We start from the raw sequence: 13,788 nt of genomic DNA on the forward strand, positions 1-13,788 counted from the left end.
TGCTGTTTTTATTGTGTGCAATGAAGAATACCTGTGTCTATGCCTGTTGAAGTTGTGTATGAAATAAAACAGTGAAATCCTTTTTTCTCGTAAGTTGAACTGAATTGAGTACTTGGGAAGGATGGTGGTCAGATAACACTCTACCTGTACTTTGGAATAATATTGTAAGGAATAGTAGTATATACAGTGATAAGACATTCACTAGGGAAAATACCAGAAATGTTTCATGAGTTAGCATACAGTTCTAGGGTTCAGCAACTTTATTCTGACCTGTGAAACGTGAAAGAATGCAAAGAACATGACTGACATACAAAGACATCTGTCTACAACCATTATGATACTGACTTTAAATGTTTTTGGTTTATCATCCTGGACAATATGATCTCGTCAAAAGTCTTAATAGCTTTTAAGACCGTTTTCCCTTGATCTTAAATTAATAGGTGTGAATATGCCTGTGTGGCATTTTGTTACTTCTGCAGGTATTTGATAAACTGTAGTGTCACAAAATAAATTGAGAAAGTTGGGCTGTAGATATTCTAGTACCCTAGCAGTCTTCAGACAGCCACTACTTTCTAGGATCAGGAAATATTTCTGTCTTTCAGCTACTGACTGGTCATACTGGACATGAAAGAAAGGTCCTAGAAACATTTTCACATGTACAGAAATGTCCATTTCCCTACAGAAATGGACTCTGCTATTTTTTTGTTCTAATGACATAAATAGTTAGTATAAAAGTAATACCTTTTCATAGCTATGTCTTACTTTGGATTATTGCAGTGTCTTTCTTGATATGTGACCCCACCTCCACAAGTGCGAGTACACTCTGACCACTCGGACCAGGCAGACCATTGGCCATTTACAGGCTTGGGTCCATGATCACCATATTTGACACACTGTCCTCTTCGACACCACTGCCAAAAGAATGCCAAAAAATATCCCATCAGAGTTAGCGGTACCTAGTAGATGCAAAAAAGAAAAAATCCACATTTAAAAGCTCCAGAGCTTAATCTTAATAAACCACTGAACCCATTGAACTCAGTGAGATAATTCACAGTAGGACAAGGACTCTGAAGTAAGACATTGATCCACACAATGGTACAGATAAGTAGTATCCTAAAATTTGTCCAAGTCCTGAGTTGCAGATCTTTGAGGTACAAATTTTCAAAACTGTTCTCTTGGAGAGTATCTGTTGGGCTTACTCTTCCCCAAAAACTCCAAGTTAATTTTTAGAAGGTTCAACTAAAACAAATAACCATGCTCTTCTAGTAGTGATCACTGATGATAATATGCATGATGGCGTTAATCTGTATCGCAAATATAGGTCTTAAGGAATGTTTATATCAGAGTGGAATTTTAAGCCTTGATCTAACTTCTGTTATAATGAATGGATTTTCTTACTGCTTTAGATTTGCCAGATATAAAACACGCCCTCCACAGCATGGTGGGAGAGGCAGCACTCCCTACCGTCAGATAGGTGCGACTGTGAGGACCAGTCCTGACTATGTATCGCAATGCAATCTTTTACAGAGCAATCTGGAAGTCCATAATAGCAAACCTGGAGGGATCTGGATAGAACTGGTTTTGACAGGAGCTGGTATTTGACCCGATACAGTCTAAAAACAAATTAGAATGACATCATCCTATTTATAAAACAACCTACCATACTTAGACCACAAGCTGTTCCTTCCGCTGCTGGCATGAACTTTGTCTCGCACCTGTGACCCACTTTGTGACACCAGAGAGATTTGCATATATCCTGAAAAGAAAAAAGTATTCACTATAGTACTCATAATTCCCATTATTTCCTGATGTTTAGAAAGAGTAACAAATGATACATGCCTTTGCTACCTTAACAGCCATATAAAAAAAACCTTTTCTGAATTTAGAAAATCCAGGGTTTAAGATTCATAGCAGCCATATCCTATATATTGCCTTCTTGTTTATACACCATTTCACTATATGTTTTTTCAAACTGTTTTGTGTGTAACTATAACAGAACAAAAACAGTGTTAAAAAGTTCAAGGCTAAAATTGCATCAAGTCTACAGGGACTATAATAGTGTGAAGAGACTAGATTTTCTAAAACACAAGAGATATCTGGAAACAGTCTCTTCACAGTGCTGTTCACTCTCTCTTCTTTGTTTATTAGCTGTAGAAGAAACACAGCTGCCATCACCTGATAAATGAGGTTAGCATAAAATAAATCAAAATACTCCAGGATAATAACAGGAGTAAAAGAAATGACAATACTTTTCAGAATGAGCACTCCAGATTATTTAATAAAACGTCTTCTCTGAAGAGATCAGCAAGGAGTGTAGCAGTCTAAAATAATGGGTTAATCTAAATTAATCCTTCATCAAAGTCAAGAGTGTAATTTTTATTGTTCTAAAATAACCCTACAGATCTTTTCCAGACTTTGCTGTCAATGCATAAGAGTAAAACACAACTCAAGGAACTTAGTCCTTCTTACCCCACACAAGTTTTGATCAAAACTACTGCCTGCTAATTTCCCTTAGCATAGCAGGCAAAGGCTCATGGGTTTTATGTATTCAACTGCACTCCTTATGACTCCTGGAAAGAATGCATTTCCTTCTGAAACTCCCCTGGGATTGTGATATTCCTCAAAAGAGGCCAGTACCTTCAAAGCAAATTGCCAAGCAAGATAAGGTGGAGAAATAGCCGAGGCCTCTGAAGAACACTGTACTACTTGTACTTATTTAGTGTTCTGCAGTTCTCTAACGTAATTTTAACTTTTCAAAAGTATATCAATAGGTACCTTTACAAAGCTGAGGTTGCACAGTTTTGCTTTCATTCCAAATTGCCATTTGCACTGGGTATCAGCATCATAGATCTGCCCTGGCAGTTTGTCAGGGTATTTATACTGTCCTGGTTGCTTAGGTTCATCAATCAGGCAGGCAGCTTGAGCTGTACTATAATGAGAATGTATATTAATCATGACTATGATCTTTATATCAAAATATTTTAATTTGCTACAGACCAGCAAAAACACATAATATGGTGTACAGTACCTTTAACTAGCTTTAGAGGTATGCACTGAAATGAGAATATCTGCTTGCAGGAGCCAAAAGATCTTGACATCTTGTTGGTAGCCTGACCTGCAAAGTTTTAAGGAAGCAGGAATTTCCAGGCTTTAGGACTGTTGTGACAAGAACAAACGATGTCAAATTCTTTTCCTCCCTTTATTCCTGTGTAACCAAAAGCAAGGTGATCTAGTCTGCTTCTTTCCCTTGAATGATTCCCAAAACGAGGAATCAACAGAATCAACAGGCACACTGTCTCATTTCAGCATTCACTTTGTGTGGATTGACAAACAGAAGGCTGCTGCAGCCTGCGTGCTTTGGGTTGGCTGTGTCCAGCTTAAGAGCAAAGGTACCCTACGGTCTACTTTTTTCCTTTGTATATGCTTGAGAATCCATGTATACAGAAGATCACTCTATGCTGGAGTTATCTTCCAAGTGTAAGTCTCTCGGGCCATTTTGCACCTTGGAAGGTTTATGTGACTTCATACTTCGCAATTTGCTTGTGTACTCGGAATATATTACCTCGCTGCAGCAGAAGAAAATCACCAGAACTCTAACCTTTCCTGGCCGCTACTTTAAGATACTAACTTGGAATTCGAGGATCAGATCCATAGAACTATCTAAGTGCTTGATTCTCACTCTAAAGAATTAGCATCTAAAATGCCTGTATTGGATCTTAGTACCGCTTGCACATTTTTTAGTAATCATGCGTAGCGTACCCAGGTACGACAAAGTAAAAGTAAAGTTGTACAGGAAAGGACTGCAATTCAGATGATATTAAACATAGACTGAAAAACAGCTCCTTTAAAAGCCACTTGAGTAATGGCAACATGCTGGAGAAATAATTGGCATCTTTCTCTTTTTCCTCTTTCTTCCCCCCCAGAAACAGTATATGAAAAATGTAAAATGTCTTTACCCATGACATGAGCTAGATCAAGAGAGAAACTCCAGTGAGAAAGGCCACTAATATTAATTTACATTTTGTAATGACTTTGGTACCACTGTGTCTGCCCTCTTTTGTGTTCACTTCCTACTAATTCTCTAATAAACCTAGCTGCTGACAGGAATGCCTGGGAAAGAATGATATGCCAGTCATTACTGCAGGATATTCATGGAGGGTGAAACTCATTCTTCTGAAATGAGGCAGGACAAAAACACTTGTATGCCATACCACCTATACGCTTCAGAAGTCCAAGTGTGTGGGCTTAAATAGTACCTTCGTTTGAGCACATTTTAAAAGAGGTGAATTTCACACTTAACTAATTTTTATGTCTGTTCAAGAGTTCAGGCCCAGTTACTAAAGATACATTCCCTGGCACCAGCCCAGATTTCCATCTGACCTACCTGAGAAATTTGTTGAGATACTGCCTGCTGCATACAGACCAAGAAAACACTCCATTGTTTCCTGTGAGTGTGGGAGACATAATATTACCCTCAGCTTTTCTACAAGGATTTCCTTCTCCATCATGAATCATACCAAAGCTGAAAAGAGAAGCAGGCATGAGAGTGAAAAATCTAGATTAAACAGAAGCAAGACACAATCTGGGGCTGAAGAAACACTTTCTGGGTAACAGCTCTATGCTTGAACTCCACAGGGAATGGGGAATTCATCCCTTTCACTCCAAATGGATGAAAACATATGCACCATAAAAATGACTATTGGTATGAAAAAAGCACCAAGTAATAGCATTCAAATTTTATGGTCATCATACACTTGTCTGATGAGAAAAATATAGTCAAGTTTCAGGACAGACTGGTGATGCACAAGGGTTCTGCAATGTGAGCTAATGACAAGACACTGGCACAAAAGTACCAGAGCTGCAGACTGTGTCCGAAATTTTACACTTTCTCTTTCCTGAAGGAGAAATGTTTTGTGGTGAGATGGATGGAAGTAGTGGATCTTTTGTTCAGTCACACTTGTACTTGCCTATAAATCTATCAGTTTAAAATATGCAAGCAGTCTGAGCCTTTCTTTGCCTAGTGATAATGCCTGTTAACATGAATGGCATGGAGATCAGCATCCAGGGAAATATTAGTGTTACACAGCTGTAAGAATGCAACATAACTGTCCTCCTAATAGGAGGTAAGAACTACTTAGCTGCATTCAATCTGTAGCGAAAGAAGTGGGATTGAATGAATAGAATACAAAGTATGAATATAGGAATACAATTCTTTTTCTGATTTTCGCCACTAACTTGCTATGTTATCTCACGCAAATCACTTTCTTTTCCTCGCCTTTGTTATACATTGTCACTTTGTCTAGACTGTAACCTCTTTCACAGGAACACTGCCCCTTCTTGGGTGCTTTGCTCAGTCTGCAGCATCACGAGGCCCTGCTTTCACTAGGAGAGGTGTTAGGATAATATAAAGAATAATAAGCAACAATAAAAAATGTTAAAAATTATAAATTATGTGGAGCTTATGGATATAATAAAGCTAATTTTCTTTTTTTTTTTCCTTTCACTGTTTTATATTTACTCACTGTATGGGACATCTGTGAATTTCAATGTGTTTTGAATAAAAATTTCAGAATCTGTTACTTCAACATTGTAGTACATTGGTGACTTTATGAATGTAATCTGTGCGCGTGCAGGGAATATCTAATTTACTGGACTTGATCGTCTACTGTTATAAATCATTGCAGGCTCATCAGAGTTACTGCATGTGTTGCCACCAGCTGAGGCTCCAAACTTGCTAAAATATATGGCTCCTTCTATAATTGGACAAAAATAGTCCCAACTGAGCAAGTATTTTAGAATCCTTTATAAAATACTAACTTTGTTCACATGCATTGCAGGCAGAGAATCCACAGTTTATATACCCACTGACACAATGGGCTCTGAACTCCCAAAGGAACTGTTAAGCTTTCAGGTAAAAACACAAACTACTTAAAGAAAACCGTAAAAATATGTAACAACTGAAGCTACTCAGTGGATCACAGAGTGTGATCTATCCAGTATACAATATTCTCCTACTATGAAATCCTTAGGTTAATATATTCACAGTGGACCTCAGCACCTCCAAGGCTGTCACAGTTTTTTTTTTTCTTCCAGGAATCTCTCTATCACAGAGACCAAATTCTCTTGTCTTACATCATGTACTAGGTACTCTCAGGAACATGAAAATGAACAAATGATAATAAAAACATTTCGTATATGGTGCAGATTTTTTCTAGGAGATAAGATGAATTTTATTAGACAGGAGTATGGAATTATACCAAAGAAAGGCTGAATAATATGAGAATCAAAGGCAGTGGTGAAAAAGAAAAAAAGAAAAATTAAAAAGTTCCCAAGCATAATCGCTCAAAGCAAATAAGAAAATAAGCAGGAAGGAAGGACATTAAGGGACTAAAGGGGATAATTCTTGAAAAATAAGCTATGGGCCTGATTCTCTCCTAATACTGATTGAAGCACTTTAAAAATGTACTGAGGTCAGTGAAATTGCATTAGTGTGACAGGTGGATCAAACAGTATATATTTTACATATTTAGTCCCATTGAAAGCATTGGCACAATTCCCACAGGCTTCACTGGTAGCTGGATTATTCTTTAATTCCTTGTTTCCCTTCAGATGTACAAAAACCTGTGAAAGGGTCACTCATGTAGACGTTAGGTCATAGTGTATACTGTAGAACATATTTGTACAATGAAAATAAATAGTTCTGATTCAGTCATGCAGAATCGGAAGGATTCATGCCTTGGCCAAACAGCAGAATACAGTACCACTGCTTTTCAAAGATATTCTGTGCAGTAATGTTGCTGCACAAAATAAAGATGCCCGTGTTTTATCTGACCCTTGATTTCAGGTTTGCACCACATAGAGAAAGTACGCTTCTATACTGTCAGTGGTTAGACAGACTCCAGCTTCAGCTATGTTAAAACTGAAAATAAAAACCATGCGAAAAGTTGTGAAAAAGTAATTCAAAATGATTTGGCAAAAAAAACAGGAGAGCAAAACCTAATCATCATCTTTAGATTTAATTCAACAATTCAGAGAATAGCTGAAGCTCCAGGGAAGGTTATTACTGATTTTGTTTGAGAGACAGCAGGTTCTTAGGAAAATTACAGTCGTCATCATAGAAATCAAATGGAAATCCAATGGAAATAGATACAGAAAGGCAGAAACCTCCACAAAGGTTGTTGTTAGCCAAATGACTCATTACATAGGTAGAGAGAACAAAGGACAGGTTGAATGGAATGAATGGCTCCCAGACCCTATGAAACACTGGGTTGTCTGGGAAAGGGACCTCTAAGAGACTCAGGGACATCACTTCTCCATACTGTAAACTGCAGTGTCCCTTCTCTTTTTGGGGCAACTACACTGATACTAGAAGCGACTTGTCTACCAGAATATGGTAGCAGTGTGGGAAGCAGATTATTACTGTCAGCTTTTGCTGTTTGTTCTGGTTATCACCTGCAATATATAAAATGTCAAAAAAATAAAAATAATAAAAAATAAAAGGAAAGCACCCTGAGCAGCTGATTCACCATTTCACGCCAAAGGACACACCTCAGATTGAAGACTCCGTTTGGCCTAACATTGCCTATAGCTTCCTGTCAAATTATAAACAGTTGTGAGGTACCTGTATCAGAATAAAGTCCCTCTGCCTATGGCAGCAAAATCGATCAAAATCCCACAGTGGTAATTTTATGATTGTTAAAGAGATGATATTTAATAAGGCAAATGCATTAATTGGATGCTTTATATATTCTAATCATTATATAGCTCTCTATAAATGATCCACATTTAACCGATTTATATTAATTGGTGCTATGTTTCCATACACTTATATATTTATAGAAGGAGCAGGTAAGACTCATGAAAAATATCTTACTTGTGTCCAGATTCATGAGCAATTGTAAAGGCCAGCCCAAGTCCTGTATCTTCATTAATGGTGCAACTACGGTATTTGCTGCACATGCCACTGATAGGTGCAAATCCTGAAGGAAGGAAGCAGTACAACAGCTTGTTTCTCTACAGAATTCCAAACACATATGTCATCTGCAACGGTTCTAATAAGCCAGTCTATTGTGGTGCATCAACATGGTTGTCTACTTCATCAGGTTTATCATGGAAGAATTACAGCAGACTTTTATTTGACAATAAAGGGACTCCTGTATAAGAAGTATAAATCAAACCTAATCTCCTAAAATACACTTTACTTGTAAAGATTATTCCTTTCCCCCATCATGCCTTTACTGCTCACAAATTAGGGAGGAATCCCATTCAAAAAAGGCAAGTAGTCAACAAAAAAAAAAAAAAAAAAAAAAGAGTGGCTCAGAAATATTCTCAAAATCAAAAATATTCCTTGAAGAGGTGACAGTCCAAAAGGATGTCTACAGATATTATGTTGCCACTTTTTCTGGGGCAATGATACCAGTAATACTCTTTATCTTCTAGGTACCTCAAAAACAAATAGGTAAAAATAATACCTCTTCAAGAATGCTAACATTATGTGCAAAAAATGACTTTTTTATTTTAAAACATTTCAGTCTCTCAGAATCAAGATGCTGTTGTTGACAGCCACGAGTTTCTCAGAGTGTGTTTTCATATCTTACCTAAAGTATCACAGGGCTCATTTTTCCAAGAGCAGATATCAAAACCTGTAAGCAAGATGGCATGGTCATGACGCTTTCCATTCTTCCCAACCAGAGCAGATTGCCATTGACAAAAACTGTTCAGTGACTGGTCCGCATGGTGGTTAATCAGTAATCCACCCTATAAGGTATTTCAGAGACACAGAAATAAGGTGCTTCCATCAGTACTTGAGAAAGGTGATTGAAAGAATAAGAGTTGGTTAGGGAAAAGGGAACTACTTTTTCATATTTGTTCTACATAAACTTATGTATTCCTACATTAACTGTCTGTGATGACCAGTTCAGTTGATAAGTGACTCTATTACAATTGTAAATTAAAACTGCACCTCTCCCCAGACACACAGATATTTTCAAAGTCAGTGGTTGGAATTACAGTGTACTAATATGATTCCTGATAAAGCTGAACACTAAACCATTTTCAGTCTTGTGATTAAAATGTTTGGATATATCTGTGGAAGAAAAGTATTATCCAAGTAGATAACCCATCACAAATTTCTTTTCATCAAAAGAGATTTTGTCTTCTTTTGTCTCAGCACCCTTGCCAAAAGAACTGGCTCCACTCCCACCTTGTTACATGCTATCTTCAGTTTGGGATCCCTTCCCCTTTCTGATCATCACATCCTGGAAAGCCCAGTTCAGAATCTTTTTATTTATTTAAATACTTCTTAAGTAGATTTCTCATTCCAGCCATTTCTCATCAAGAAAATGCTGGAAATTGTGAAGTTTTATGTTACTGGAAGTATTTCAATGTTCCTAAAGAACATTTTTATGAAATTAAGATTTTAGGATCAAAAACTGAGAAGCAGTGAAATGCAGAAAGTATGACTTTGGAGGTTTTTGTGATTCTAATCTTCTTCTTATGCTTTATGTCTTAAAAACCTCTAATGAAAGTTCAAGTACATAATGTGGGAACACCCAAAGCTCCCTAGGAACAGCAGCAAATTAAATGTACCATACAAAAATTTGACACAACTTACAGGCTCTTGTTCCAAAAGAAGAAGGCTCACAACAATAATGTTTATATCACTTCCAATTGTTCCATCTTTAAATAGACTAGAGACCTGCAACAATTATTGAAAAGAAAATATCACCTACACATATAATATTTTTTAATAGACTAAACATATGTATTGAGCTATTGCATTGGACTTCAGTTTTCAATATAGATTAATGGAATTATAGATCTTGTAGGATTCATCCAAAAGAGCTTAACCCAGTAGAATTACGCCTCAAGCCACTACACTTATTCAAAAAACTTGAAAACCTTCTATTGATTTCAATGGGCTTTGTTCTGCCCTTGGTCTCCTAGACTAAGTATAATCAAGTTCAAAGTTCAAGTTCAAGTTTTGTAGTACAACAGTAAAGAGCAAAGCCACAAAGGAAAACATATTTGTAGTTAAATTATATTATTTTTCTCAAAATAAATCTGTGCTTTCTCAAATAAATCTTTGTTTCAAGGAGAGACATCAGACAAAACAGACTAAGCTTCATGATACTAAATGAAACGAAAGTTTCAATTTCAGAGTATCTGCCTTTTTGTACTACATGAGAAGTATTTTAAAACTTAACATTTTAAGTTCTTACCTATTTTACTTTATTTTTTACTCTACAGTACTGTTGCCAAAGCTGTGATAATCTAGGGATGTATTTTTAAAGAGTCTTTTGACATAAGTAATACATTAGATGACGCTTGAAGAAAGACTTGTGTAAGGTGCCCCTGCTCTTCTTGGCATCACTATTTGTCTAACGAAAGATCCGACCCTGACGTTAACAGTATTCCACAGGGAAAATATACTTAAGTTACACCACAGCTTACCATATTCATAACTGTTAAGATGTATGTTGTTACATTTTCCTTGCCGTGTTTCTCCAACATTTTTTTATCTGCCACAACAAGGGTTTCAACATTTAGACTTCCGTTTTTCTGAATTTTAGCAGATGATCTTTTGAACCTTGCAGAGGTCCCATATTCATCCGAGAGAATGTATGTCTCTTCTGTGGGTGGTTTAGGTGCATCTAAAAGGAAATAAAACTCAGTTTTGGAAAGGATTCAGATCACCCATGAACAGTTTCATCAGAAAATGAAGTATCACAGTTTTAGAGCCTTAGATTATTTTTACAGCATGTGATTTAATACTTATGGATAAATTCTTGTATATTTATTAAAAAAGACCTGATTCATTCCTGAGGGAAGGATGGCTATAGGGAGAGAAGGAAATGGGAGAACCAAATTCATATGCAATAAGCAGTTTAAAATAAGGAATTAATCTAATAAAATGGTAGCATCTGTGGCAAAAAATACAAACAGAATTTTTAACAGAATATCTACATTTTTTCTGTCCTTTTGATAACTTCCTGAGGTGTTTGGCATGTGCTACTTACATAGCAGTTGGTAAAAAAGTCCCCTCTACAACAGATGTACACCATCAGTACAGAAAGCAGACACACACCCCAAGTAAGATTCCTGCCAGCCTGCTATTGTGACTGACATTAGCCTTCTACATGAATTTGCCACTGAGATTATTCCTACTGCAAATATATTTATTTCATATAAGGAAGTGTCAGGCAACAGCAAGGCTTGACGATAGGATATGCGCATCCAGCCCACACACTCCAACGCCAGGGCGCATTTTTTTCTCGCTATGTTATTCATAGCTTCTTTTTCATACACCTGCACTGCCTTTGCATCAAGAATTAACTTGAGGGCCACTTAAACATACTATTTAGATAACAATAGGATTTTTTTTGACAAAGGATGTAACATGGCACAACTGAGGGAGCCTCAGGTAATGTGCTGGTGCCTCATCAGAAAGTTATTCCAACAACAGTGCTAAAACAGATGCTACTTCCTTCCATGCCAAACTGGGAAATCAAGAACGCCATAGGATGCACAACAGTGGTCTGCTTTCAAGAACTAAATCACTCTGAACTGTAACATTGCAAGCGACTGCACTAGTCAGATTTTAAAATTTATCACTCATTATAAACAATTGTCCTTTACAAACTCAAAGAACTTTTCTCTTCTGGAAGCACGTCAGGACATGAAGACATGCCTCACCCAGGAGTGAAGTGTTCAGTTCACGGCACATCAGTTTCCATGTACTATTTTGAAGGCAATACTTGAAGGCATTTGACTCATAAATCTATGAGCAGTGAGTTTTGCTCTTGAGTTAACTTCACTGCTACTAATAAAACCTAAGCAGCAGCAACATTTCAAGCATGATTTACTAAGTACAGTCCAGCCAATTCTCATGATCTAAAAACATTTAGATTGTGAAGAGGAGTATGAAAATTATTAACCAGCTTCTCTAACACTTACAAATTGCCAGCATATGAAATTTTAAAAGATGGTGAGTGGGACAAGCTACTTCTATGACACCAAAAGTGGCAGTGTGCTCTTCCCTCTTACTGTTCCACAAGCTTGGATCCATTCTTAGGGCAGGATAAATTAACCTTGACTGGGCAGTGTTAATAGCATAGGACTGCCTTAAGCAAGGCTGCATTCTCAATGCCTTTGTTCATTCAAGCTGAAATTTTCTATTCCATGTGACCAGACTTGATTTTGCTGAAAATTTCAAACTGATAGGACTCCAGATCTCAGAACAAGACAAAGGAGAATTTAAAACAGGGGAGGGCGGGAGAAGAAAAAATCCCCAAGTACTCATAGCAGGGGTGTTGCCTGGAGTGATAAGTATTTCTTCTACATCCTATATTTGCCTCTACTCAACTAAATGATCACACATTATTTTATTTGTAGGGCTGCATTCATTCAGTGAACATGAGATAGGCTTGTTTTATAGATTAACCAAGGCTGGGTATGGAAATAGGTTGTTATTTTTTAGAACTCCCCCCTTCTTTCCCTCAGAAGGCTACAGGTATGTACTGCATAAAGTGGAAGACTGCAGGATGTGAAAAGAAAGTTGCATGGTTAAGGTAATTAAATGCAATCTTGCTTAATCAGATTCTAACAGTGTGTCTGACACCGAGTTCTTAAGCAATGATGGGCAAATCACTTATACTAAACTTACCACAGTTGGATGCTAATTGCATGTTCTTCATTTAACATAAACCCATCTTGAATATGCAGCTAAGAACTCATAGTTGTAACTGAAATTACTGAACATATAGATACACATATACAATTAGAGGAGCATATATTCTGATAAGTATTTTAAACAAAAACTCAGTTTATTGATTTGGTACCCACAAGCAATGGTTATTTTTGACCTCTCCTGTGTCTGTGAGTCCCAGGAATAAGGATAATATCTTCTCACATCCCAGGAGGTTATGAAAATACACTGTTCAAAATGCATTCATTTATTATAGGGATAAACACCATGTAAGGTCCTAAGAGGACATGAATAATTCTGAATTTGGACAAGCAGTCACAGGGGGTACAGTAAATAAGGCACAAGACCACAGTGGACAATGCAAATGAAATAAAACACTGTAGAGCAGACAAGCTAACTTAGCACCATTACCCTCTGCTCTGAAACGGGCAGCAGGGAAACCAGGTGGGGGGAAAGGGAGTGTGTAATGAGGTAGTTTTGAACTGCATCAGAATGCAAATGTTTACAGCTTGAATCATAGTCTTGTGCATCTGGTATTTAAGGTCTAGCTTTCAAATCTACGGAGAAGGATTTTTGAAGAAGCAGTCAACTTTTAATAAGCAGTTTTCAGGCCTCAAATAGGCCTCAGTCTCAGACAGCCACCTTTTCCACTACCTCCTTTCTCATTCCTTCCCTTCTATTTGTTTTTCTCTTTCTTCCTTCATGCCTTTTGGAAAAGGAAGCTACTTATTTTCTCAGAACTCAAGTAAGAAGTCGGTAGAATATAACTGTCCTGAGATGATGTTTTCAATACTGCGTGCAGTCCTGGAGACACTCATTAAGAAACTCAGCTCAGGACAGATCAGCTTTCAAAGAGAATCAACTGAATGCTGTAAGTATGGATAAAGGGTCCAAGGGGGCTCTAAAATGTTCTGCAATTTGACGGCCCAATGAAGAACTCTGAATACACCTTGGCAGGATAGTATACTCCAATACATTTTTTAAGAGGTGGCTCCAAAATCTTATTTAAACAATTTACATGGGAGGTTCTTTTTGAAGATCTCAGCTGCTGAAAATTTCATTATCAAATGGTGAGTTCTGAA

General features: G+C 37.2%; 1 protein-coding gene across 2 annotated transcripts in view; it reads right to left on the reverse strand.

Moving 5' to 3' along the window:
• Nucleotides 1–13,788, reverse strand: part of ADAMTS18 (ADAM metallopeptidase with thrombospondin type 1 motif 18) — a gene marked incomplete at its 3' end in the record, with an annotated part of 76,517 nt that overhangs the window by 34,350 nt on the left and 28,379 nt on the right. For both annotated transcript variants that reach the window (XM_082005830.1, XM_082005829.1), the window contains exons 5-12: nt 10,453–10,652; nt 9,614–9,697; nt 8,598–8,757; nt 7,874–7,979; nt 4,385–4,522; nt 2,776–2,929; nt 1,661–1,756; nt 763–911 (exon numbers count right to left, since the gene is read on the reverse strand). In XM_082005830.1, coding sequence (XP_081861956.1) covers nt 763–911; nt 1,661–1,756; nt 2,776–2,929; nt 4,385–4,522; nt 7,874–7,979; nt 8,598–8,757; nt 9,614–9,697; nt 10,453–10,652 — 1,087 coding nt within the window. The remainder of the gene's footprint in view (nt 1–762; nt 912–1,660; nt 1,757–2,775; nt 2,930–4,384; nt 4,523–7,873; nt 7,980–8,597; nt 8,758–9,613; nt 9,698–10,452; nt 10,653–13,788) is intronic.

Source organism: Phaethon aethereus, assembly GCF_964289735.1.
Source record: "Phaethon aethereus genome assembly, chromosome: 13".
NCBI classification, from domain to species: domain Eukaryota; kingdom Metazoa; phylum Chordata; class Aves; order Phaethontiformes; family Phaethontidae; genus Phaethon; species Phaethon aethereus.